General features: G+C 45.8%; 1 protein-coding gene across 1 annotated transcript in view; it reads left to right on the top strand.

The window, feature by feature from the left end:
* Positions 1-25,717, top strand: part of CTNNBL1 (catenin beta like 1) — a 46,686-nt gene extending 20,969 nt beyond the window's left edge. Inside the window, exons 10-16 of the mRNA XM_056507090.1 lie at positions 482-630; positions 4,470-4,651; positions 12,914-13,011; positions 14,058-14,138; positions 19,662-19,799; positions 20,379-20,451; positions 25,468-25,717. Coding sequence (XP_056363065.1) covers positions 482-630; positions 4,470-4,651; positions 12,914-13,011; positions 14,058-14,138; positions 19,662-19,799; positions 20,379-20,451; positions 25,468-25,556 — 810 coding nt within the window. The 3' untranslated portion in view covers positions 25,557-25,717. The remainder of the gene's footprint in view (positions 1-481; positions 631-4,469; positions 4,652-12,913; positions 13,012-14,057; positions 14,139-19,661; positions 19,800-20,378; positions 20,452-25,467) is intronic.
* The last annotated feature ends 1,145 nt before the right edge of the window (positions 25,718-26,862 follow it).

The raw sequence follows: 26,862 nt of genomic DNA, 5'->3' as shown, positions 1-26,862 counted from the left end.
CATGGTCAGTGAGATGAATCCCTTTTGTAAAGATGTTAATGCTGAGGTACATGGAAATTAAAATATTACATTATAATTTCATGGCAAGTTGGATGTAGGAAGGGTTGAAATTGGTCCAGCACACTCCGCTCCAAGCACAAGGCTGCCCATGTTTGAGCTGGCTGAAGGGAGGGTGTTCACAACTCACCTATGTTTGTGAATTGTAGGAATTGTGTAGGAACTCTGGTAATCAGCTTATCCACATCCTTGAGTGTGAGTTTGCCCTTCCCCTTGCAGGCCCTGTGTATTATCCTATAAATCCTGCACCAGGCTGCTGCACATTTGTGGATGCACAGTCAGGGCAGCAAAGGGCAGCAGCTACAGAGGATGCAGCAGTGACCTGTGTGATCACTGGCTGACACCTGTCAGGTGCTCGAGCTTTTTTTTGCTTTTTTTTTACAGCCAAACATTTGGGGGTAATTTTGCTTTCTTTGCCATTCAGGTTTTTAAAAGGCACAATCCAAGTACAGCAGAGGAGCAGGAAATGATGGAGAACCTATTTGACTCCCTTTGCTCCTGCCTAATGCTCAGCTCCAACCGTGATCGCTTCCTGAAGGGTGAAGGTCTGCAGCTGATGAACCTGATGCTCAGGTACTTCATTAGCATTGTGATTTTTTTCCTGCTTTTGATGTGCCAACGCATGTTCTGGCTAGATATTTGTGGTTTTATTTTAAAACTTCTGTGTTAGGATCTTTGTCTGTCTTTTTTTTCCAGCAGGTAGGTAAGTTGGACTTTCTCAGACATGGGGTCTCCACTCTTTGTCTTTATTTCCTAAAAACTGAGGTTGCCACAGTGGCTGCTGGATAATGGCAGATCTTTTGTCTGGGTGTCTGCCACAAAGAATGCTGTAGGTCAGGTAAACCCTTTAAGGATTTAAATTACCTCTGTGAGGGCAGGAGAGAACCTTTGGATATCTCTAGGGAAGATATTTTTCCTTTTATTTCCCAGTTCAGACTCCACTGTCTTGTGTAGCCTCTGAGCTGCTGAATTTTTGTGGATGCTGATACAAAAATTACTTTAGTGAATGGGCCATAAGTTTGCATTTCTTGTGTTGTGCTTTGTCGCACCCTAAACTTCTGGGGTTTCTCTGCTCTCTCTTCACTTTTCCTTGCTGGGCTGGCACCAAGTTATGTCTGCTGGGCTGTCTGGCTCCCCAGAGCTGCAGGAGGGCACAGTGGGCTCCGTCTGGCTGTCCCCAGAGTGCCAGGCTGTGTGCTGGCAGGTTAGCAAACACCAGCCAGGAATGCTGAGCTCCTGCAGCTCAGGGCTGGGGAATGTGCTGCAGCAGGGAGCTGAATAAATAACCCAACTTGGATTATTCAAATAGGAACACTGGGTTTTCTTGAGGCTAATTAAGGAAAAGCTCCAAAACTAAGAACAGGAGGGAGGCCTCCCTCTGCCTAGAGTCCTAAGCTGCTGAACCAGCCTTGCAGAACTAATTAGTTGGAGTTCTTGTGCCATGTGGGTGGGATTCAGTGTTTGGATTTTTAAGAGCTTTTTACCCATTTTTTGACTCTACTGTTTACCACTCTCTGCACCAGGATCCCAGCTGGAAAGTTATGACAAGAGGAAAATTTCTCCTTGGCTGCATTTTGCCCCCCACTGTAGTTGTAAAAGGGTTGGGAGGGACAGAGTGTGATGGATCTGTCAGCTGCAACTCTGTCTGATGGACAGAGTTTCCAAGGCCTCAATCTGTGGATTCTCCAGTTTAAGTGGGGTTGGTGAAGTGACAGTGGAAAAAAATAGCAATTCACAGAATTTGTTCTAGAAGCTTCTGTCACTACTGTTCACAGGCCTGTACTATACTGACAGCTGATTATTTTATATTTTTTTAAACTCTTCTAATTTAGTTTTAGTGCTTAGAAGCTCTCACAGGTTGTCAATTTTTCTTGGACAGAGCAACTTAGGTGGCTGCAATCTGTTGTTGTAAATAGGGAGTGCATGTGCATAGTTGTGATCTGGAGCTATGCATCTGTAACTTCTTGATACCTTCATGATAAATAGCAGAGAGCAGACATGCCATTCAGTTGTGATTGACCAGCTTGCCCACAAACAAGGCAGAATATTTTCCTCTCCTGTTGGTGTCCTCTGAAGGCTGGGGGCAGAGATCTGTTATTTTTTGGTTTTACTTTGAGGTGGTTAATCACTGTACCACAGCCTGTGCGGATGAAAGGACAAATAGGCAAAGTTGAAAGTGTATTGACATGATGTGAGATAGATAAGCTGTGTGAGAATAAAGATATCAGGCTTGAATCTCCATTACTGTCGTAGGGAACACAGCATTCTGTGTCTGGTGCTGCCTGATCCATCCAGTCAAGTTGTTCCATTATTGATGGTTGTGCACACAGACCTGCAGAGAGCTGCCAGCAGCTTTCGATGAGTATTTAATGGGCTCATGATATGCCTACAGATAGTCATGGGAACAGGATGGTTTCTGTTGTGCTGAGCCTTAAAATGTGTGGCCAACAGCAAAAGGTGATGATGTATCAAGTTTGGAAGTGGAATGAGAGCAGGGCTCTATATAATTATTTAATTTACATCTCTGCACCGAGGGATGCACTCTGTTTATTTTATGTCACATCTTTATCAAAAACAAGATAGTTTTATCAAGGTAGTAGCCACCAGCAGAAAGTTTAGAAATGTCCCTTAGAATTAAACTAAGTTTTAGGTCAGGAAGTACTTCTTAGTGCTCAGTCTCTCAGTCTTGCCTTCGTAACCTATCTGCAGTTGAGCCAAAAGAGAGGAAAACAGGCTTGTCCTGTCAGCTCCCTGGTGCACTGACAGGCAGCTTATTGCTTTGGCTGTAGAGCTGTGTGGGGTTGGAGGAGATGCAGCTGTGCTGCTCCCAGGGGATTTGTCGGGGAGATTCTCTGTCGCTCAGGAAAATGACGTGTGCCTTTCCCAGGTATGGACTGAGGAGCACGTGTATGCACAGAGACAAATACAGCCCAGGGAGCTCTCAGGGAACTGCATCACTTGGGCCAGAAAATGTTCTGTCCTGCAGCTATTCTAGGACTTTTCTTGACCCTCAATAAAAGCTTCTTTCTCCTGTGCAGCCAAACAGGGTGAACAACTCCTCATGGCTCCCTGAAGCTTTTCTGTAGCTATTTCAGGCTATATTTTTTTTTATTATTATTAAAATATTTCTGTGTTTTCTTGTCCTGCTGTTCCTAATGACCCCTGGAAACATAAGCTGTCTCTTTACTAAATCTTCTGCTTTTACTAGTATTTTGGAAAGTTAAAGGTTATGTTCTGCTGATGTGGAAAGTACAAACAATGTCAGCACCTCTAATTTTTTTTAATAATAGATGTATCGAAAGAATTGTTTCAGATATAAAGGTGTTAAAAGGAGGAAAACAGTGGCCAGTGAATAAAAAAAAAATTGTAGTTCAGAGTTTCAGTGAAATGGAGGCCCCTCCACATTTGGTGATTCTCATGTTTGCTTGTCTGTGAATTAGTGTTGAGCTAAAAGTTCCCTCAATGAGCACAGATGAGACTAAGATAAACTGCTTGCCCTCCGGCAGAATAAATATTTCAAATAAAATCAACTCCAGACAGTCCAGGCAAGCAGCTATTGATCTCTAAAAGCCTGAACTTAAACCCAATGAATATTCCAGAGCTCAGCCCTGCACAGCCTTCCTAAATGCTGATCAATATGCAATTACTTCCCCTGAAAACATTTCTGGTGTCATCTGGCCTAAGGAATACTTTATTTTTAGCTCTCTGTAGTGGGGATGTGGGAGTGCCAAACCACCCTCCTGCATAACCCTTGGCTGGTGGAGGGAACTCAGAGTCCAACTCCCCTGCTGCCCTCCCACCACTGGGTCAGAAATGCCTGTGGCTGCTCTGGGCAGGGTCACTTTCTTTCAGGCTGGGGTGTTCGTATATGGGTATTTTAGTTTGCCTCGAACAGGCCAGGGTCTGTCTGCTTCTTTCCATTGTGTGCTTCCTGGTGATGGGGTTTCATTATATGTTCACCAAACCTACTCCTTTATTAAATTAAACTATTATTAGGTCAAAATCTTGATCTTTTTGACGTGATGATAGTATTTGCCTTTTGTATCCAACACAGCCTCCCCTTCTGTTTTGTACCAGTGTTTGCAAAGGAATGAAAAAATATCTTCTTCAGTAGCCAAGAAATAAGGAAAAAACCCCATGACAATAAAATACATAAAAGGAAATAAAAACAGAAAATAAAAAGAAATAAAAGACGTTAAAAAAGAAATAACCAAGACAATATTCTCAGCCACAGTTTTGAAAAGAGTTACTGTTGATGCAATGTTTTGGCTTCTAGAAGAGAAATCTAGCTTAGAGCTTGTGCTCAGACTCTTCATCTTGTACTTGTCGTGTTCCTTTCCCTTGTCTCTTTAAAGTAGAGTGCTCCAAAGCTCCTCATATCCCTGTGCAATTTAATTTACCTCTTTTCACAGAGAGAAGAAGATTTCCCGCAGCAGTGCCCTGAAGGTGCTGGACCATGCCATGATTGGACCAGAGGGCACAGACAACTGTCACAAGTTTGTGGACATCCTTGGGCTCAGAACCATCTTCCCTCTCTTCATGAAATCACCCAAAAAGATAAAGAAAGTTGGAACAACTGAAAAAGAACATGAAGGTAGGTGTGCTTCCAGATCCTTTTTATTGCCATGGAGGAGGTGAATGGACAGCAATGTCCGAAAAGTACCTGCAGGAAGGAGGGAAGGGAACAGCACCCATCTTTACAGCTTTCAGGTCTGGGTGTCCAGCTGCTGCTCCCTGACACAGCTGGCTGTTGAGGGCACACTTGTCCTGCTTGTTTTGGTATCAGCAGCTCCTGGTGATTCCATTTTGTGGGCTGTTAATAAGTTATTTTACTCCTGTAGAGTCTGTTGTTTGAAGCTCTTACTCTGATGCAAAACTCTTTTGAAAAGAGTAATGAGGCAACTACAAATGTCACCTCAAAAGCAGTGTTTTCATGGCTCTGAGCACTGAAGTGTGACTGGATGAACATCAGGCATTGCAGAAACAAACTGCATTGCTTTTGAAGTTGTTTTTTTCCCCTTTTTATATTTTTTAACTCTCTGCCCTGGAAAACTGCTTTAACAGAGATCTACTGTTGAATAAAACTACAATTACTGTGGGACCTTATGCTGAGCTGAGTGGTCAGTCCCTCCTGCTCCTGGTAACACTGCCTTTCCCATTTTGTTGATCATGGGCTATGTCTTGGAAGAAAATTTAAATACTGCCAGTAATCCTTAAGGTTTTGTGCCAGTTCATTGCTCAGCTCAGTTCTAGGGAGGGTGAATATTGCCAAAAGCTGAAGAGGTGTGAGTGGGTCTCTCATATGCCTAGGATCCATCCTGAACTCCTGCAGCAAGCCAAGGGAAAAAGGAAGGAAATAGCAAAAACATGGGAGCTCTAAACCCAAACCCCCTGCTTTGGGACTGTTCTGGCAGCTCAGGTGGGACTCAAGTGTTCTCCCAAGGCCAGGAAGGAGGTGCTGTCCCTGCAGAGCTCTCTGGGTGCTGGCTGAGGCACTGCCTGGGACTGAGCAGCTCCTTCTCTGGCTGAGCTGGGAACAACAGCTGCTTGTCCTCCCTCCTAAGGACAAGGAATGGGCACTGGCATGGGATGAGCATATGTGTGGCAGTGACTGCTTTCTTGGCACAGGTGGAGAGTGGGGACTCACCTGTCACCCACCCCCAGGGCAATTCACACACCTGCTGACAGTTCTGGTCACTTTATGTGCCTTGTGTTGCTTGTCTTGGGTAGATAATGGTGAGGGGAAAATGCTATTGTGTGGTCAGGGGTTAGTTCAGTGGACTTGCAGAGATAGGTTTGGTTCCTGTAGGTTATGTAATAAAATTGCAGGTTTATGTAATAAAATACGCAGTTTATGCTTCAGTGGATTTCAGGGATGTTTTGAAATTTTCATTTGCAGTGTGAAAATGAGTTTTGTTTAATTCTTCTTACTGAGAGAAAGCTTCAGCTGGAATAGGAGGTTCTGGGTAGAGATCTGAGTCTGTGGCTCATGCCATTGACTTAATTTTTTAGTTTTGGAAAGTGAGCTAATCTCTGCCTCATCTGCTGCTTCTGGAGACTGCAGTTGATACCTGTGTGCAGTCCTGGCTGCTGTGAGGATTAGTCTGGAAAGCCCTGACAGGGTCAGTTCTTGACTATTTCTGTGATAGCATGAAAAGCCAATCTGGCCTCAGGAAAATTAAGTGATCCATGCAAACAGGATTTGTATCACACCTCCATCTCATTATCACGCTGAAGAAATGGAGAACATTAAGATGAGTCCAGAAATCAGTTCTATTAAAATAAACTCTCCCTAAAAGGCTGTGGTAGTAAGTCCAATTTTCTTTGTTTTGCATCGCTGGGCAGGTGAGTTACTGAATTTCTAACGACAGGAGGTAATAGAGATGTTCAACAGGGTTCCCTGGAGCCTGTCACACTGTTGTCCTGACACGGTGTAAGCAGCACAGTGTGTGCTTTTACTCTGCTGGGTATTGCCCCAATCGTGCAGTAGTTGCTCCTGGGGGGGAACATGGCACAGGCTCCTGGGTGCCTCTGGCTTTAAGGGAAATGGTGCAGGTGTGGCATGATGCAACTGGTTCCTTCTGTGCTGTTCTGGTCCTAGGACCGTGCTGCTTTTTGCTTATCTCTTTGTTTATTGATCAAAAAGAACGCTTGTGTTCAGTCTGTGTCTTTTCTCATAAAAACTTTATCCTGTGTTCAATCTGTTAAAAAAAAAAAAAAAGAAATTAGAACAGTCTTGTATTAGGAGAGCTTTTATGTGTGTGCCAAATGGAGGACGAGATTCCTTTAAAGGATTCTTTGGAATGGCTTTGCAGCAGTGGCATCAGTATTTTTTTAAAGCAGCTCTAAGGAGCTGGGCTGTGCTTGCCCTCTCTGCTTTGCTGCTGGGATGGTGTCAGGCTGAGCAACCTAGGCTGTGCTGTAAAACACAAAATCCTCAGTGGGCTCTGAAACCTGGGGCCTAATTACAGCTGCCTGAAGGCCAGCCTTGCTAAAATGCTCCAGGACTGGATGAGGTACCAAACAGCTCTGCTGAAGGGTTTTTCCTGCCTGTCCCTTTGTGTGCAGTGGCTGAAGTGCCACCAGGCTGGGGGTCCTGGCACCTGCTGTGGCTCCAGGTACTTCACCTCTCACAGGACATCCAGTGCTCAATCTCTAGAGCACTAAATCTTCTGTATGTATCTGATGGTTGTAAGAAAATATCCTCTTGCCTTTATTTTATAGCAGTATTGCTATTTACATAAGAGATAGTCTATAAAACCATGTTTGTTTTTTTGTCTCTAAGGCAGTGTTCTGAATGTGACAAAATAATAAATACCCCGGTGAAAAAAAATCTCAATGTGACTTGCTGAGCTTTTATTTATTGCAGAAATTTATAATCCAAATTAAACTTGATAAAAGTAACTTCTCTGTAATGTATTTCTTCCTTTCTAAATGCTAGCATAAAGGTGTCAGTGCTGGTTAGCTACATTTTAAACACTGTCAGTGTTTAAAAATTATTTTACTCTAGGGAGCCTGTGAACAATTTAAATCCAAACTGCACGTATTTATGCTTTATGTACACTGTGTAATTAGGAAAAAAGAAGGGAAGAATTTCTTAACCATCTTTATGGATGATCTGAGCCTGAAGATTGGGCCTGTGGTGTCTAACTGAGTGCACATTATCTACACTTGAATTTTGCCTGTGTTTGTACAGATCATTATATTAGGATATTAGATTTGGGAGGAAAAACTCGGAAACAATTTCCCTTTTTCTGAGGCAGTGAAGCAACTCAAACCAGAAATAATTTGCAGCTGAAGACAGAAATGGCTTAGAGTTTTTCTATGTCTGTGGGGTTGCAGTATTTATGTGAGTGCCCAGCTGGGTTGGAAGCCACAGGAGAGAATGAGCCTGGCTGTGTAGGAGGTGCCATGTTGTGATTGTGTGTTGTGAGCTGGTTGTACAGCAGTGTCCCTTTAGTGTCTGTGATTGCAGGGAGTGGACAGAAATCTGCCTCTGAGGAGTTCTTGGCATAAACAGAGGGTAAGATTTTAAATAACACTTCTCTGTTGTGACTTTTGATATTTGGGGGTGGCTATATGAGCATCTGCATTCCCAAAACCTTCCTGTTGCAGAGCTGAGGGTCAGGGTGTCCCCCTGTCCATAACAGTGCAGCAGCTCTCAGCACACTCAAGTCACAGCACAGTTGGATGTTGGCTTGAAATTCTTGAACAGTCTCAGTGAACTAAAAATGGAGAAAACACAAATTCCTCCTGAATTAGAGAGTCTAGTGAAGCAATCATAGCAGGCTCGACAGGCTGTATATCCTCCTGCTCTTTCTCAGGATGGTTATTTGCAGTCGAGTTTTGCTCACTTGGAGAGTGTAATGAACTATAAAAGGATGTTTGTCCAATTCATCTTCATTTAAAAGCCTTCTCTTGTCTTAGATGTCAGTTTTACTTAGGAGTGCTTAATTTGATAACCTGAGAATTAGTTCAGCCAGTTTGCAAAAGAGAATTCCTATCACTGGGGTGTTTTGCTTGTTTGCCCTCTATCAATAACAAAGTCTCTTTTGGAGATGCTCAGCTACACCCTCCCTTTAAAAACAACAAAACCCATTTCTTAGTAAATATACTCTTAACTCCTTTGTGGCATGCATTAAAGGCAGCAGAGCTCTTGGAATGAATGTCTGCTGCAGAACCAGGTTCCCTGTTCATGGGGCAGCATGAAAGTGAAAAGGCAGCAGCAGAGGCATGGTTTGATAAGGAGTTATTGATATTAACTGAGCACCCTCTGCTAGCCAGCAGAAGGTGTTTTTCTTTTGGTGGTCTTGAGGAGTGAGCACCCAGGGAAGGCATCAGTCTGTTTAAGCAGAACTTTATTATGCCAATTTGTTATTTCACCATCACCCTCCGACAGGAACCTGTGATTTGAGTGAGCCATGATGCTGAGAACAGAGTTAAATTTATCTCAATTAAAGTGAGCGTGCTCTGTTGCAAGAACATCAGAAAAATAAACTTTCTCAGTCAATAGAAAAAATTTTGTTTTACATTCAGCTTGATGGCTGGATCCAACTCACCAGGGCTATTGCATATGGAGCTTTTCCACCCCCTTTACCCATCCATAAAATTTGTGTTTCTTCCTTGCTCTCAGTATTTTAGGGTAAGATTTTTCTTGACAAAATGCAGTGATACTTGAGTGGGTTACTCTTCTGAAATGTATATTATTAATGCACGTGAAAACAAATCAGGTTATCAGATGCAACACCACTGGAATAGCATGTCCCAGTGCCACCTATAATACTGGCATGGGCCAGTGGCTTCATCCGGTTTTCCCAGCACCCCTGAAGCCACACAGCCTAGGAGGGGTAGAACTATCTCAAAGAGAAAGAGCTGGCTTGCTTTTTTCTAGTATTTTCCTGCTTCTAGTTAGAAACTACAATTTATCTTACACATTCTTTACAAGACAGAAGGCTCTTAAATGTGTTCTGCTGCGTTCACCAGATCATCCTGCTTGGCCTCTAACTGGCTGCTGTCGCTGGCATCCAGGACTGCCTGCTATCCCCTTCCTGCAGGATGATGCTTGCCTCCTCTTCCTCACTGTTGAGCTTCCTCCTCTGCCAGGCAGATGTCCATTATAATGAGATGTAAAAAGAAAAAAATAAAAAGCAAGGGGTGGGGATAATAAAGCCAGAGGAGTGTAGTGTTACAGCTTGATTTGACAGGACCTCCTGCTGGTGAAGCTGCCAGTGCCAGCCATGGAATAGATTAATCTGTATTCCAGCACGCTGAGCTGAAGTCAAGATCGATCTAATTAGGGTGTTTTAAACACTGCTTGCATGCTGAAGTCTCTGTGCCTGTCTGGAAAGGAAAGGCTCCCAAGAACTTGAGGTGATGCTGGGCTAAGCAGGACCCTGGTGCTGCTGCAGGAAGCACATGGACAATGACCTGCTAGAGCCAGGGATGTGTCTGGGATGGGCCCTGCAGGATTGGGATTGTGGAGAGTGGCAGGGCTTGCAGGTGAGCCAGCCGTGGGGCAGCAGCAGTGCTGCTGGCTGATGAGAGAGAAGCTTCCCATCTTCCCACATCCATGAATTTAGGGGATTTTGGGATATTTGCATGAAAAAAGTTGTTCTTGATGTGTAGGATCTACCAGCTGGTACCTGTTATTTCTGTGAAGACACCTTTGTGGTGCTTCAGCGCAGCTCGGTTTGGTGTTTGCTTCTCAAAGGAATTACATTTAGTCATTCTTTGAAACAGGGCTTGTCTGCAGCCCCTGCCTCTGGCCTTGTCTGTGCCCTCCTGGAAGTGATGCATTTTGTGCAGGTGTTGTGGACTTCAGCTAAGTATTACATTTCTATGGAGAAGCTCCCAGAATATTCTGTAGAAGGGAGGCTGCCTGTGGCTTTACCCCAGGGCAATGCACAGTTCATGGCCTCTGTCTGCGCTGAGATCAAAGCCAGGCAGCTGCAGGTTCTGCCTTCGAGGGACTCAGAACAGCATCAGCTACTCACCATTTCCCAAAGGAGATCCATCCCCGAGTAAATATTGTGATTACGGCTTTTAAAATGTTGTATGTGTGTGATGGAGATTGGGTCAGTCCATGGTAAAATGGTGAGACCCCATCTGTGGAAACCTGCACCCCAATGTTAGTGTTTCTCCCTTCCCATGGCTGTGCAAACACTTAAATCCACTGAATCATGGACCCAGCCTCTCATTTCATCAAGCTTTGCCCTCATTTTGGCCAGTGTTCTTGCCTGTGGATGTTGGTATTTATTGGGCCAGGATTTGCATTATCAGGCATAACCTTGATTTTGGGGTGCAGCATAAAACACTCTAGTGTGTTATTTTTCAGGAAGCTGATAAAAAACCAGTTTAGATAGTTCAGAAATATTTCTGCTAAATATTTCTTTGATCATTTTAGCCAGGCAACTGAATATTTCCTGGATTTTCTGCAGTGATATGTTGAAAGAATAACCTTGTTCTCAAAACCTCTGTGTCAGCTCCTTTAGACTTGTCAGTAGTTTTAAAGATTTTATTGATAAAATGGATAAATATCTGCATACAACCACCAAAGCAAAAATGATGGCTAAAATACATTTCCTAGTAAAGGAATATTGGAAAAAAGCAATGAAGACAGATCATTGGTGAGAACACTGCTACTAAAATGCTGCATCAACACTTCCAAAAAAAGAAGGTTGGGGAAAAAAATAGTGTGACATACAGAATGCTGACTTCTTCCTTAACCAGCAGAGCATATGTTGGCGTATATGGGGGAAAAAAAAACAACTTCGTTTTGTTGAATTTCTTTCTCCTTAAGAAAATGGGATCTTACAAGAGCTTGAAAGTTTTTAATGTCAGCACTTAATCTGGTGTAGCTTTTTGTGGAGTAACAGTTTATGTGCAGCGGTGCCGCCCCCGGAGCCATCCTTCACCCCGTTCGCTGTCGGGATGACGGAGCAGCCACACGGCGCGGCCACCCGATAAACCTGTTATCTGCCTGCTCCTCCTGCCGGCGCCGCTCCCAATCTCCTTGCAACATGAAAAATTGACACCACCTCAGGCAGAAATCTGTTTCCAAAAGGAAGCTCCATTTATAAGCAGCTAATGAAATGGGGGGTGTGAGTGCGTGCCTGTGCAGCCTCTCCTCGTGCTGCCCTTGTGCAGGATGCAGATAATCCGTGCAGCAGGGAGCACAGGCACCCCTGGCCAGGCAGCCTGTGTGCCTTCACCTTCCAGGGCCTGGGCATTAGGGAGCAGGGGCTCCCAGCAGACGTGGTGGTGTCGCTCATTCTTTGTGCTGGAATGATGGATCAGGGCTGCTTGTGGCTCTGGGCTGGGCAGTGCATGATGTGACAGCAATGAGATGGTGATCCCTCTCCTCTGCACACTGTGTTTCCCCCTCTGAAAATGTCAAATCCCTCTCCTCTGCACGCTGTGTTTCCCCCTCTGAAAATATCAAATCTTGAGGCCCCATTGCTCCCCACCGCCATGGGTGAGGAAGTGTTTATGGCCATTAATTTTCATCAATCTTAATCAGCAAGATTACAGTGAGGACATCTTGTAGAAGCTAGGGTGGCTAAACCACCAGGTGTGTGTTTAATGCAGTCATGCAGGGGGAAGTGTTACTGACTGGTTTGGGAATGGAAAGACATTCAAGCCCTTCTCCTTTGCTTTGCACTGCTGTGGCTGTGCTCAAGGTGAGTGGCTCAGTCACCTCTCAGGGTGGTGGGACATTGACATAGGTGTCTTCTTTGTGCTTGCAGCCTTGACTTTTTAACTGTCTCCTTGGTTTGTGCTGAAAAATACGGCCCCCAAGTGTAATTCAGAAGACTGTAAACATGTTTATTTGATCATTTCTGGTTTGTTGTGGCCCATTTTTATTCATTGATGGGATTTTCTGCAAATGTAAGTCGTTGGTTTGAGAATTTTTCCACTAGCTCATACCACTTCACTCTCTGCAGGAGTGCACTTATTCCCTTTCTCCAGCTCTCTTGTTTCAGTAGCTGTCCTTGCTTTGGTGATCTGAAGGTCATTTGGGTGACAGTGCTGGCTTTGTCCAGGGCTCCTTTAGGCCCAAAGGAGGAGAAAACCAGAGTGGAACTTGTTCTCTGTGTAAGGCGCTTTAGGTCACTGAGGGAGAGGAGGAGGAGACCTCACTGGCTGAGCTGGAATGAGGAGCTCTCTGTGCTCCCTGCAAATATGGCTTGTGGCTCTCACTGCTGCTGTTTCCCCTCACCATGATGGGAAGGAACCATGGTTCTGCTTATCAACAGCTACACTCTGGAGTGTTAATAGTAAATTTAATGGCGTGTTACAGAGGGAAATAAGCTCCTCTTCCTGATCTCAGCATGCAATTTTCATTTTGTATTTCTAGAACATGTCTGTTCCATCCTGGCCTCCCTTCTGCGAAACCTGAGAGGGCAGCAGAGGACACGGTTACTGAATAAATTCACAGAGAATGACAGTGAGAAGGTGAGTGCTGAATGTGTGTGTCAGTCTCTGGGCTGTCAGGCTGGGAGGGTTCCTGCTCAGGGTGCCTGGTGCACTTGCTGAGTTACAAAAAGCCATCCTTGTACCTGCCTGCAGAGACTTCTGCTGTCACAGACCTTTGTTCTCTCATTCACATTGTATCTACAAACCGCAAAACTGGACATTGAGTGCATGGCCTCCACATCCCCTGTGCTCTTGTTTTTTGTTGCTCTTGCATATGATAGTAGCAGTTCTGTCCTGAGTTGTGTCTCTACTGAAATCTGGCCATAGAAGACAATCTGTGGTATTACATCTTGCTGGCTCTGAGATCAGGACAGTGTGGAAAGGTGCCAGTGTATCTGGTGAAGCTCTTTTGCAGAGAGTCTAGGAGTTGCTGTGGTACATATTTAACATTCCCCACTCTTCTCCTAGACTGTTTCACTTTAGTGGTATTTGCTCTGGGAAATTCTTCCCAAAATATTTACACGGTGGTGGATAGATCAAAGCTTTGCAGAAAAGAAATAGCTTTTGCAAACCAGGGATCCCAAAGGATTTGTAAATTCTGCCACTGGGAAAATACTGGTTCCTTAGTATTCCTCATTAGTGTGTTTTAAAGGTGTTTTTCATAACCTGTTCTTCCAATTGTAGATAATTGCTAGATAGGATTTTAGCTGCCCTAAAATGCAGTTCAGAGGAGAGTGGGAGAGCTGGAACATCCAGCACAGATACACAAGTCCACTGGGGAAACCAGGAGCCTGGAGGACCACAGCACAGAGAGTGAGCTGGGGACACGTGTCTGCTGCCATTTCTGTGGCACTGATGGGACCATGTTCTCATGCAGGATGACATCCAAACGCCTGCAGCCCCAGCGTGCTCATCCAACCAGCACTTGTACCCTCCTTCTGTAACACATTCCTTCCCAGGAGGGACAGAGCTGCCTGTTGCTTTGTGAAGGCTGAAGCTGAGAGGAAAACAAAATTGCATGAAGAATTAAAGATGATTGTGTTGTTCTTTTTCCTTGCTTATGTCTCTCTCTTCTGCCCTTGCAGGTTGATAGGCTGATGGAACTCTATTTTAAGTACCTGGATGCAATGCAGGCAGCTGATAAGAAGATTGATGGGGAGAAACACGTATGTATTGCTTAAGTTTTGCCAGGTCATGTCTGTAACACCTCTGCACAGCCATGTCATCTGCACAGGACTTGTGGCTCAGCCAGTGACTATTCTCTGGTGTGCCCTCATAGCTGTGCTGTTTCCTCTTGATTCCTATTGCCTCACTTTCCTAGTCCCAGGTAACCTCAGATAAATGGGCCAAGAATTTCTCTACAAGTGCTTCTGGCTGTCTCTTAGAGTGAATTTTACTAGATATACCTAAGTCTGTGCTTCAATTCGCCTTCGCTTTTACCTGGCTGCAGTCCTGCTTGGTTTGGCAGATGGAGAGCAGGTGAAATGCAGAGAGACAATTACATGATAATGTGTGAGGCCTCCTACCCTGGTCTGCAGAGTTGTGATCAGCGGCGAGAAAGTGTCTGTGTTGATGAGTTGGCTGAGGTGCAGCCGAGGGCTGTGTGCTCTCTGCACACCAGCAGTGAATGTTTGAGTGACACGAGCCTTGGTAACGCACAGCACTTTCTTGGAACTGAAACTGGAACAGACCTTTTGAAAGGGAACGAGCGGCTGGAGTCAGGAAGCAGCTTGCAGAGCTGTTAGCGAGCTTGGCCAGCTTCCCACAAGATTATCTGTATCAGTGCTGGGGTGGGTGTGAGATTGATTAGCACCGATGGAGAGCAATGGCTGCAGCTGCCGTCGCGCACACCGCGCACTCCGCGTGCCACGGGCAGCAGCCCCCCACCAGGCCCCAACAAACAGCTGCCTGCCCGCTGCCAAGGCTGCTTCTCTGGGCACTGCCAAACATTCCGAGGGCATCAGAGCACTGCTGCTGCTCAAAGAGGCACGGGGGTGAGTGATGAATGGAGCTGCTTTTGCTGCCAGCATTCAGGCTCCATATGGACAGCAGCAGCGTCACCACTGAGCGGTGGCCTGGAGAAAAACAGCGTTTACCCTTTCGTGCTTTCCTTCCGTGCTCTGTCCTTCCTCCTCAAAACAGGGCAAGAAATTACTTATTCTTTACATTTTGGTGTTGATGAGGGGGTTTTAAAACTCAAAAACCAGAATGGATTTTTTTCAGCTGAAGCCTTGTAGTGTGTTGAAGCTGCATGTACAGAGTCCTGAAATACTACATGCAGAGTGAGAGTATGTGCCCTTTACCTAGAAACACCCTGGAGCAGGCTGCAAACATTAACATCTGTAGCAAACAGCCAGCACAAACTAGGAGTGGAGGGAATTTGAGTGTGAAGAAGCTTTTGTGGAAGCTTTTCAATTGATAATATTAACTCATTTGTGTCTACTAAATACACAAGAAAAGTAAAACCAGGGAACATCAGATTCTCCTCCTGTATCCAAAATAAATGGGCTACAATTCTTTACCTTCTATTAGAACTAATAATAGGATTTGGCAGAAGCGTCTCATGGGCGCAACATATTGGCCACAACATGTATAACATATGATGTTGATGTTCATTCCTAGCTTGGAGCACTTTTGGAGAATTATCATTGGCTTTATTTTGTAGCATCATCATATGTGGGACGTAGTCTCCTGAGGTCTGAAGTGGCTCAAGTGTTTTCCCCACACAGAAATAGGCAAAAGCCATCATTCTGTCTGTCACATCACAGCACTGTCTGGCTGTGACAGGATTTATGGGGCCCTTTAATGTTCCTTGTTGTGGCACATGAATCATTGAGGTGGATTGTATGAACACTTTAGAAACTGTGCTCTATCACTGGGGGGCTTTTGACCTTCCCCTTGCAGTAGAGGACGTAGTACCCCCAAAATCTGGTATACAGATCCCCACCTTTCTCCCTGCCCCATGGAAAAATGATACTTGGTGAGATTTTACAGGTTCAGCCTACACTGACGAGAGTGAGATCTGAGTGTGATGGACAGAGTATCCTGGTGTAAGTCTTGCATTACAAGGAGTGAAAAGCTGCTTACACAAGGAATGACTGAGTGCTTTATCTTCAGTAGTGCAGCTGGCATAAGAAGCTCCTGCTCTTGCAATTCTCCTCCTTTTTATTTATTTTAGCTTGGCTTATTTTAGTGATCTGGTTTATAGCTCTGCTTTTCAGCCTGTGGCACTGATGGTAGGGGAATAGTTGAGGATGGAAGGGAGGGGAGGGATTTCAGCTGTTTTGAGGAGGAGCAGTTGTAATAATCTGCACCCTGATATAGACTGTGAAACAGGATGAGGTCATTGAGCCCCTTCTCAGTTTTACCCTCTTGTTTGCTCCAGTGGAATCTGTTCAGAAAGGTTCAGAGGTGATAACGTGGTGATTATGCTAATTGCCATGGGAAAACCCAGGAGCAAAGTCCATGAGAGCATTGTCTCCAACACCTGATGCCTGTCTTAGCACTTTTCTCAGAGTTTTTAGTTAATGAAAATACCTTGTTCTCCTCTCAATTTCTTTAATTATTTCTGTAGGAAACGGTGCAACATCCTGTGGCCTTTACCTCTCTCTAAAATGAGGTATAATTATGGGTGGCAGCAATAGCCTTGATGATCTCTAAAGATGGTAGGAAATGACAAGAGATAGTTTAATATTTTTATAGTTCCACAGAAAATTATGCTCATCAGGTTTATTCAATAAAATATTCTCACCAGACACTTTGTGCTATAATGACTTACAAATTACATGCTAATTGTGCTACAGCTCAGCCACTCCAGTCTTGAAAGGAAGAGGTAGAACTCCTAGGATGAGTGTGGTATCCACAGGTGGGGATTTGTGTCAGCCCATCCTTTCAGTTTGGTGAAGAAAGACCAAGTGCTGAGGGCAGGATGTGGTGGCTGTGAGTGTGGCTCTTAGCCTGTGGTCTGCAGGCCCCTCCTGAGCATGTCTTGCATCCCTCAGCTCTCTCCAATGATACAGACAGAAAGTAGTAAGAGGAGAGACTCTATCCTTAGAGTGAGATACGTTGTGGTGGTTGTTTTAGTGCACATCTATTTGGAACATGCTCATTTCTGTCCACCTGGCTTGGCCTTGCCATTCCACGTGGTGAGGATATAAAGCCAGGATCCTGGAGGTATTCTTTGTTCTTGATCAGTACCCATTCCTTTTGCTCTGGCCAGGTGTGCAGAGCATGCTGGAAGGTGAGTGGTAGATGAGGAGGGAGGAGGATGCAGAAATCTCCTCCAGAGCCCATGTGGAAAAATGTGATATTTGGTACAGCATGGCACATCCATTGCATCTTTAGGCTTGGAGTCTCTACTTGACACCTCGAGGCCTGTCAGTCCTGCCTCATTAGTGTGAGAGAAGCTCATTTTAGCTTCACAGAAGCCCATCTTATTGCTGTCTTCTCCCATCAGCAAGGGGCATTTCAGTACATATTGCTGGCAGATTAGAAATGGCACCTGAGCGCTCATTTGGAGGTTAGCGACTGACAGCTTTGAAAGAGAGACCAGGTGGGAAAGGGGCTGCTTGGTACTGTACTGGAGGCAGATTAGCACTGAAGGGATGGCTGTGATTTAAAAAAAGAATAAAAGGACTGTGAAAAGGCACCTTAAAACTGTACTTGTCTTCTAATTCATATCTGCTTAATTTACTGCACAAAATAATCTTCTCTGCCGAGAGGGGCTGTTGGAGTCGCCACCGCTGTGTAATCAAGAGCGCGGCTGCCTGGATCCTGCTCCTGTGATGGCCGTGCTCAGATCAGAATACAGAGCAGACCCAGCCTTTGTTTCTTGCTCTGGAGATTCAGAGTCCTGGCCTGTGGATGTTTTTCTGCTCAGGAATTTAGCACTGTTGAGCAGAGCAGCCAATGAGCCTGTGTGCAGTGAGTAGTGTGAGTGGTGATTCAGGAGTGAGTGCATTGTGTTTCTTGAGTATTTTTTTTTTTTTTTTTGATAATTCAGTCAGTGTTCAGCTCTCTCACTAGCCAGACTCATCATTGTTTAGCTTTGGAGACCAGATTTGAGCCATTTGGCATGGATTTAGGGTGAGGGAAGTCACTCTCTGCACAAAATTGGATTTTTCTATTTGCTGGCAGGAGCTCACATGCAGGCTTTGCCCAGTCATGCCTGTGCCCATGATTCTGAGAACCTGGAGTAAATGACAGTCATGCACGTGTAGGAGTCTTCAGGATCTGATGCTAAAGCATCACATCTGAGTGTAGCTAAAGCTTCACATCTGAGTGTAGCCAAAGCAGTTGATTTCACAATGCAATTAAGAAGGCACTAGCTTCTAAATTTGTTCTTTTACTGGCAGACTGGATTTCTAGGAGGAAAGGAGAAGTATTTCACTACCTTAGCTTTCCTCTCCCTTTCAAGAGGAAGTGAGAATCAGCTAAGTCACTCTATCAGATTTCTCTCCAAGGAGCATCCATTGCCCCCCTCCAGGGCTCATTTTCCTTCTTATGCCTGAAACCTCCAACTCACCATGAGGTGCTTGGGCTTGGTTTGACAGAACAGCAAAATTTGGCAGCCTCAGTCAGCTTTGGTGATGGTGACCTTGCATGTGTTCGTGCCTGGAGCTCGTGTGCCCGAGGAGGTGCAGCCTGTGGAGTGTTGCAGGTACGGAGCGCTCGCAGGTGATGGCTCTAATGAGGAAATATCGCTCGGCTGGTGCGCACCCACCTGCCAGACAGCTGCGGAATAAATCACAGAGCTGCAGTGAGCTCACGGGGCTGATGAGCTGTTTCCTTTGTTTAAGAGCAAAACCTCAAGACAAACCCCAGAATGCCGAAGGTGACACAGTTGTTTGGGCCTGTCAGCCCCCATGAGGATGGAACACAGGCACATCCTGGGGTCAGCTCAGAGGAGCTGAGCTTGCTGCCAGGTGGCTCTTGCCAGTGTTTTGAAGAAGATGGGCTCTCTGGACATGAGGGATGGAATGGAATTGCCTCTTTCGTTCTTCCTTTGGCCTCCCTCTGGGCAGGTCTCTCTGGTGAAACTCATGTATACAGAGGAAGGATGGATGCTGGGTCATCATTCCCATGGGAGTCAGCACTCTTTGGCTAAAAAACCCTATCCCAGATCTGCCCTGGCAGCACCCCTTAGGAACACAGCTGGAAGAGCCTGGCTGGGCAATGAAATGCTGTCCTTGTGCAGGATTTTCAGATGTATTTTCTCATCTATCAGTCAATAAAGAAGCTAGAAGCCTGATAGGTCTTAGAGTGTGGTGGAGTCATGTTCTGCACTGCCAAACAGCACCCTCAAATGGCCAGTAAAAGAGCAGGTTTTGTTCCTGACAAGTTCTGACAAAGAACTTGTAAATCACAGATATGTGGTCTGTTCCACAGTCACACACTCTCACCCCTCAATGTAGAAATGTGATTTTTATGTTTAAATTAAAATTTTAACTTGCAGATGGACACACTTCATGACCAGCAAAGGCAAAACTTCTTCAAAATTGCATGAAATGTTTTAAATTGAATTTAAATTAATTATTAAAAATACTTCTTTGATGAGAAGTACATGGCTGATAATGATTGGGGGAACAAAACAGTTCTTAAGAAACAACAAATATCACCAACATTTTGCCACTCCTGATGGGCAGTGCTCTGAGGGAATCCTCACACCTTTCCTTTGTGTGGCTTTACAGGACATGGTGCGCCGAGGAGAGATCATAGACGATGACATGGAGGATGAATTCTATCTCCGCCGTCTGGACGCCGGGCTCTTTGTGCTGCAGCTCATCTGTTACATCATGGCAGAGATCTGCAATGCCAACGTTCCCCAGGTAAAGCTGTGTACAAGGTTGGCAGATCATCTGTGTTTCCACAGGCTCTAAATCCTTGCATATGCTGTGTTGAGTAATTGTTTCTCTAATTCCCTTTTGGGGAGGAAACCTCCTGTTTATTGCACTTGTGTCCATACAACTCCATCAAGTTGCAGCAGAAAGGAGGGCATTAGTGAGGACAGAAGCTGATAGTTGTCACTAAATTAATATAATCTGTGTGAGTGAGATCAGGGTTTGAAATGGAAAGGCCATGTTGATGCCATTGCTGAGGGAGCAGGGGAAAGGGACCTGCTCTTGGGAGGTGTGAAAAAAGCATAGCTGCAGCTTTTCTTGATCTGTGCAAAATGCTGCATCTCTGCTTCTTCTTTGAATACATTGGGGTTTGTGAATGCATTCTGTGGCTTCTTATTCCTGTGCCATGTGCTTTCCTGGGTGTTCCTGAGCAGATGCTGAGGGCTGCCAAGACTGAGTTGGTTTTCACGTGGTGGTCAGGTCTCTGCTTATCCCTCAACATGGGAAAAAATGGGGATGTGCATGGACTTGTGTTGAAAATCTCTTCTCTCTCCTTCTCCCCATCAGATTCGTCAGAGAGTCCACCAGATCCTGAACATGAGAGGCAGCTCCATTAAAATTGTTCGACACATCCTGAAGGGTGAGTATAGATATCTTGGTGCGAGTGTCTCATTGCTACCAGGGACAGCTTGGGCATCGCTTTGCAGGATGAGCCTTCACATGTAATTTTCCTTGGCTTCCTGAGCATCTCCAGGCAGCAGCTGAACAGTGTTCTGAGATCCTGGCAGGGCTGGAATCACCCTGATTAGTGGCATGCTTTGCTTTGCCTCTGAGTTAGGACACTTGCATTAGTTGCTGTCAGAGAGCAGCACATCACTTCCATCAGCTCCAACCTGGCTGGAATTCACTGCTGGCATTCACATGAGAGTAAATATTTAAGGGAAGTGTACATGCCTGCTAGAGGGAAAAACAGTGAAGTCTCATCTTTCATTAACATGGCCTTGCACTTTACCATCTGCACCATATTAGTACCTATGGTGTATTTGTCTTGTTCTTAGTGTCAGATTAATATGGATTATAGCATTAAAGTATCCTCCATAGCTTTAAAATGTAGCTGTTGTGATTTGCAATCCCAGTTTTAAAGTACTGCTTGTTATTTTTAATGCTCATGGTGAATTAGAGAAATGCCTATTTGAGCTGTGGCCCTCCTCTGCCTGCTGTCCTTCAGCAGCAGCAGCCAGTGGAACTGGGGAAGAGGAGAACAGGACTCAGCCTCTTCCCATGGCCCCTTGAAGGTGGGAGGCTTAGTAGGAGCAGCAGGGAACCAGAGCTGTCCAGAGAAGATGCTTCCTTATGGAATACATCTGCTCCAAAGGGCATGTGTTGTTTTTAGTGTGGGGCAAGGAGTCTGTTTTTCTTCTGGAGGGAAAAGAAGTTTGGCAGTATTTCTGGGATACTGAGCTGCGGGATGTCTTTCAGTGTTTCTGCTTTCTTTGGGAGCAACACTGTTCTCCTGGGCTTTTCTTGTCCCCACTTCAACAATGGCAGGTACACAAAACTGGAGAACCTGTCCATTTTCTCCCTGCTCATGTGCAAGAAAAAAGGAATCAGTTGGCTGGTTGTTATGACAAAATTAAGAGTGATTTTCTGGCAGTGTGAGATTACTTGCAGCTATAGGCACTCTCTTTGGCCCTTGTCCTTGGCCACAAAGTGCAAGTTATTGCCTGCTGGTGAGCAGGTGGGCTGCATAGGATGTCTTTTCTGATTTTAATGATGATATTTGAAAACTCCTTCCTCTAAACTGTCCCTTTCCAATGTGGAGTATAGCACACATCCACGTTCAGATTCCCAGACTTGCCCTGGGCCGTGTGTCCCTGAGGGAGTTGGTGGATTTGCACACCTCACAGTCACGGCTCTGGCTTATTGGCTTACATACCAAGCTGAATTGGAGGGCAGCTGCATTAAAATTTCATCTGATTCTTTCTTTCCCAGACAGTGACTTGCATTGTGAAACTTTCTCCGAGGTTGTATCGGGTGTTGCAAGCTCAGGGTCGTGCTGGGTTGGTGTTCTCAGCAGCACCACGTTCCCTGCCTGAAGGGGCACATTGGCTTCTTAATAATGCAGGGATGGCTACAGAGCTGGGCTCTGACTGCAGCTCTCCCCGACTCTTCCACTTGCCTATTTTAGAGACTTTTAGAGACAATAGTCAAAACCTCAATGATAAATTTCTCAGTGTGTTCTTCTGAAGTCCCTGCAGTGGGACCTGGGAGTCAGGAGCAGCACTGGGCTCAGCTGCAGTCTGGGCTCTGAAATTTGAGCATTTCAGTAGTTACACACCCATGTCCACATCCACAGTCAGCACAGACTCACGAGCCTGGAACAGCAGCACCACCAGGGACGTGCACCTGCTTCTCTGAAGGAGTCAGTTCCCTGGACACAGCAAAGGGGTTAGAACAGGGATTTGCACTCTGCAGTGTGCTGCTGGGGTCAGCAAAGGGCTTCCAAAATTTCACTGGAGTCAACTGCACAAGACTCTGTTGCAGGTGACTGAGAGATCAGGAGCTTGAGCCTTGGCTGGAATGTTTCCAGGCTACTTCCCAACTTGCTCTCAGGACAGATGAGGACTGGTTTATTTTTACTTTTCATTCAGTGTTTTACTCTCGTTGAGTTTTTATTTTCTGTTTTTGCATACTAATTAGGTGCTCAGTTTTTAGTTTGATTTTTATGGCCTACATATTCTCCATGTTTCTCTGGCAACCTGACAGCTGATGGATCCCTTGGGGTAGCTCAGAATTACTTACAATGCAAGCAAGGAAGCGAGACTGTTTTCTTATGGTAGAGCTTTCAAGGGGGAGGAGTGGGCAGGGAATAACTGGAGGCTCATTAATGCATTTCTGCAGGCTGACCAGTCCTCCCACACTTCCTTTTTCTGGAAGATCAAGCATTTCTTGCAACAGGACAGTTAGTTTATGCTTTGGAAGAAAACAACTGAGTGGTGTGTACCTTGGCTGGGGAGATGTTTTGGGGATGGAGGCTGGATTTGGGATGGCAGCAGTGTCTGTATCTTGGGGAGGTGCCTGGTCTCCATCTGTCTTTGGGAATGGAGTGAGGCACAGGCTTCTCTGAAGTGATACTTGGCTGTGGAATGGCAAATCTCCCTGTTCCTCACTGATCCAGAGGGACTAGCTATTGATCCTGGCTCCCTCAGGAGCTCTGTCAGAGCTGCTGCTGCAGAGGCCCCTCCCCTCATACCTGGTGTCAGGTGAGTGGGCACACGGAGAGCTGGGAATGTGGAATTGCACATTCCAGTCCAAGCCTGTTAGCACAGGTAAACACAAAGGAAGGGTCAGTGTGCTCTGAGGATGGAGCTCAGTCTGGCTCATGGTGCCTCCATCTGTGCAGGCTCCAGAGCTTCCAGTATCCATTACAAGCCTCAGTATTTCCCAATTGATTTTTACTGTTCTGTAACCATTGTATTTTGTCTAATGAAGCAGAAACCAATCTTGGGCCCTTTCCCTTTGTGTAGCTATAGCAGTGTGTAAGCTCTGGTTAACTGTTGGCAGGGGCAGCTTACATTTGATTTTTTGTTTAGCAGTCTCAGTGAAGTGGTGGAATTTTAAATAAAAAAGCAAATACATAAAATCTCAGATGGAGATTTACTTTTTTAAGCCTGGTTCTGGGGGTTTTATCTGGTGTCTTCAAGCTGCTAATGCTTCAAATGAGCATTAACAGCTGTCATAACCCAGTAAACATTCTGCCTTGGAGTCGCTGGGGTTTTAGTCTTACAAAGCCTAGATGTTTAGAAGGAGAAATGCTGAGCTTTTGGACAAGATAAGAAGAATTTGTGTCTTGTTCTTGTTTGGATGATCACCTGGTACAAAGGAAGGGCAGTGTCATTAGTGGCACTCAGCAGTTCCCTGCTTGAGCCCTAGTCTGAGCAGTCTGGCCATCCTTACAGCTGGGGGCAGAGCTGCTGGCTGTGCCAGGCTTGGAGACTTTGTCTATCCCTCACTTGGGGCTTGGAGAGGCCACTGCAGGTGGGAAGTGTTGCCCTTGGGCTGCAGTAAACTCCAGCACTCACATCCACTGCAGCTGTTCCAGAGGCACTTACCCTGATGGGGCACAGAAGGGCCTGCTGGGGACAGAGCTGGCTCTGCTGTCTCAGGGGACAGGGCAGCCTGAGCTGAGTGCCAGCCTTGACTGGGAAGGGGACCCCATCCCTGTGCCCTGGGATCATCTCCTGTCTGAGGTTTGGATCCCCAGTGCAGCCTTCGGCCAAAGCAGGCACAGCACTGGGCTGGGCTGCCTCACAGCAAATCAGCCCATACACAGGGAGCTACCAGGAAATCAGCCTTGTAGGAGCTTTCTGCTGCTTTTCAGAGCTGAGGAGGGGAGCTCTTCCATCAGGGGAGGGTGCCCTGAGCTGGTCCCGTTGCTGCAACGTGGGCAGCTCAGGTTCACCTGCAGCAAACTTCAGCGTTACCACCTGCTCATGTTACAGGTACTGGAGTGGTTTATAAATATTAAAAATATTTTTCCCAGAGGCTTGGCAAAGAACTCTACTGCTTTCACATGGAGAGAGAGAGTGTACACACAAGAGGAAGACTCCCACATCAGCTAACTTCTGCCTGTCCTCACTGCTTTCAGTGCTCCTGTAACAAAGGCTTTGATGGAGCTCAGAGCATGTAGCTGTGGTAAATGTATAAATATTAAAGCAAACTTTCTACAGCAGCTTACCATTCAGTGCTGAATACAAGCTGTTCTGTTTGTTTGGAAGAAGGAAAAGAATGCAAGCAGGCGGAAGCAGGGAAGGGCTGTCTTAACCATCAGCCTGCTCCTGATTTCCTCAGATTTGTTCAGTTCCTTGCTTCCACAGCTCAGAACCTGCTTTTCATTTTTTTCTGTTCAAACCACCTTTGAAAATGCAGGTTCTGGTTGCAGGAAGGAGGGAGCTGGTAGGGGATGAGAGCTGCCAGCTCCAAATGAATATCAGGAAGGAGAGCTACAGAGGGAATGCTTAGTTCTGTGGTCTTTGGCCATGTGCATGGATGGGCAAGACCATGGTCAGGGTCTGTTCTGCCTGATGACAAGGTGTTTACTTTGTAGTTAAATCTGAGCTGGTGGCTTTTCTTCTGTGTGGTGAAAAGCACTGGTAGATGGAGGAATTGGGGTCTCCTCAGCAAAAATCCTCATTGAGGAGGCTTGGACAGCAGGCAGGTTAAACCCAGGACTGGAAATGGTTAACAGTTGTCACAGACCCCAGCTGATCTTCCCTGATGACACTCAGTGTCCAAAGGGACCTAGGAAACCAGTGATTTGCAGTGATTTTTGGTACTGTTTGCATTTCTTGGGCATAATGCCATGATTCCCATGCCAGGGAATGGGTGCTCCTGAGTGCTGGTGTCTGCTTGCGCCAGAGCAGGGAGTTCTCTGCCTCTGTCTGCCACAAAAGCTTTAATGAGCTTCAGCAGGTGTTTGTTATGCAAAGCTTTAACCCTGGGGATGGGCAGGAAAACCATCAATGCTCCTTGCATTAATTCCCATATGGCTGTTTGCAGTACTGTGGGTGTAGATTCTGCTGTGATGGCTGCAGGAGCTGTTGTCCTTTGTTCCTGTTGCACTCAGAGCCTGTGTCCCTCTGCTCTCTCCCTACAGAGTACGCAGAGAACATCGGGGACGGGAAGAACCAGGAGTTTCGGGAGAGTGAGCAGAAGAGGATCCTGGATCTGCTGGAGAATTTCTGAGGGCCTGGGAGACACCTCTGTGTCTGCCCACAAGGACGTGGTGCCAGTTCTCCCTCCTTCTGCCCCTCCTCCAGCCTCTACTGCACGAACAAAGTGATGTTTCTATGAAACTGCTTCTAAATGGGAATTGGGAGATATTAAAGATAGTTTGCTTTTTTTTAGTTCCTGGTTTGTTATTTTAACATTGTTTCTGTGAGTGGGGCTACAGCTGCATACCCAGCACAAAACCAGCATGAAGTTCCCATCATTTTTATCTTTTTCCCCCTAAATCAAGCTGACAAGGATCAATGTGAAACAATACAAATGTATGCGTGGCAGGGAGGGCAGAGAGGAAGCCTGGACGGCTCATGAGACTGTTTGCAGGTTATTCCATACTGATTCATGGATGAAAATGTGCAGTCCTTGCTCTGACAGGAACCAGGGAGGCTGGCATTGTGGTGTGTGTCCAGTTCATCCCTTCTTCAGTGGCAGAAGAGATCCAGGAATTGGCCACCTCAGCCATTCTTGTTAAATCTTCCCAAAGGTGAGTGAGAATTGAAAGAAGGTTCTGGCACAGACTGGTCACTGTTGTCTCCTGAAGAGAGAAAAGAGGGAACGAGTCTGTTGGGCTTTTACCCAGAACTAAGAGAGTGAGGGGAGGTAAGCAGTGACGTGCCCAAATTCCATTGCTTTTCTTTCATAGTCAGCTTTGGGTCTTGGCTGTGCTTGTTCAGTAGAAAACCAGTGCTGTGGTTCCTGGACAGGGAGCTTGGCCCTTGGAGCAGCAGCAAGTCCCTGAGAGCAGAGAGATGGCCCTGCCTGCCCCAGGGAAAGGGGCCACAGCTCATTCTCATCACCCTCTGCACACTAAGGTGTGGTTTTGAGTGTCATTGTGCCAGACTCCAGTGCTTCCCTGAGCCAGGACTCCCAACTGGGATAGGAAGTAGCAGAGGATATTTTCCTGCATCCTCTTTTCTGCTGTTGAAGTTAATGACTGTCATCACAAGCCATTGTGGCTCCTGCAAGCTGGGCCGTGCCTAATTTAGAGAGATTTGCATGCTGGCAGCATTCATTTTTTATCTCCAAGAAAAATGCATTGTCAGGGAAGCTTAAAGGCTTCCTTCAATCCTGGCTGCTGGCACTGCTGGCCTAGTGCTATTGAACGCTGGTGTTCAGGGGATCAGCATGGAAGTCGTGGCTTCAGCAGCCACAAAAAGCTGCAAAAATACATTTTTTTGTGCAGAACTTGTCAAATTTCTCACTTCTTTCTTCTGTTTTCAACTTGCTTCCTTCCTTAAATGTGTTTTTTTCTTTAGCTTTTAGGTGT

The sequence above is a fragment of the Oenanthe melanoleuca genome, chromosome 20, assembly GCF_029582105.1.
Source record: "Oenanthe melanoleuca isolate GR-GAL-2019-014 chromosome 20, OMel1.0, whole genome shotgun sequence".
Lineage (NCBI taxonomy): Eukaryota > Metazoa > Chordata > Aves > Passeriformes > Muscicapidae > Oenanthe > Oenanthe melanoleuca.
This window is presented reverse-complemented; position numbering and strand designations above follow the sequence as displayed.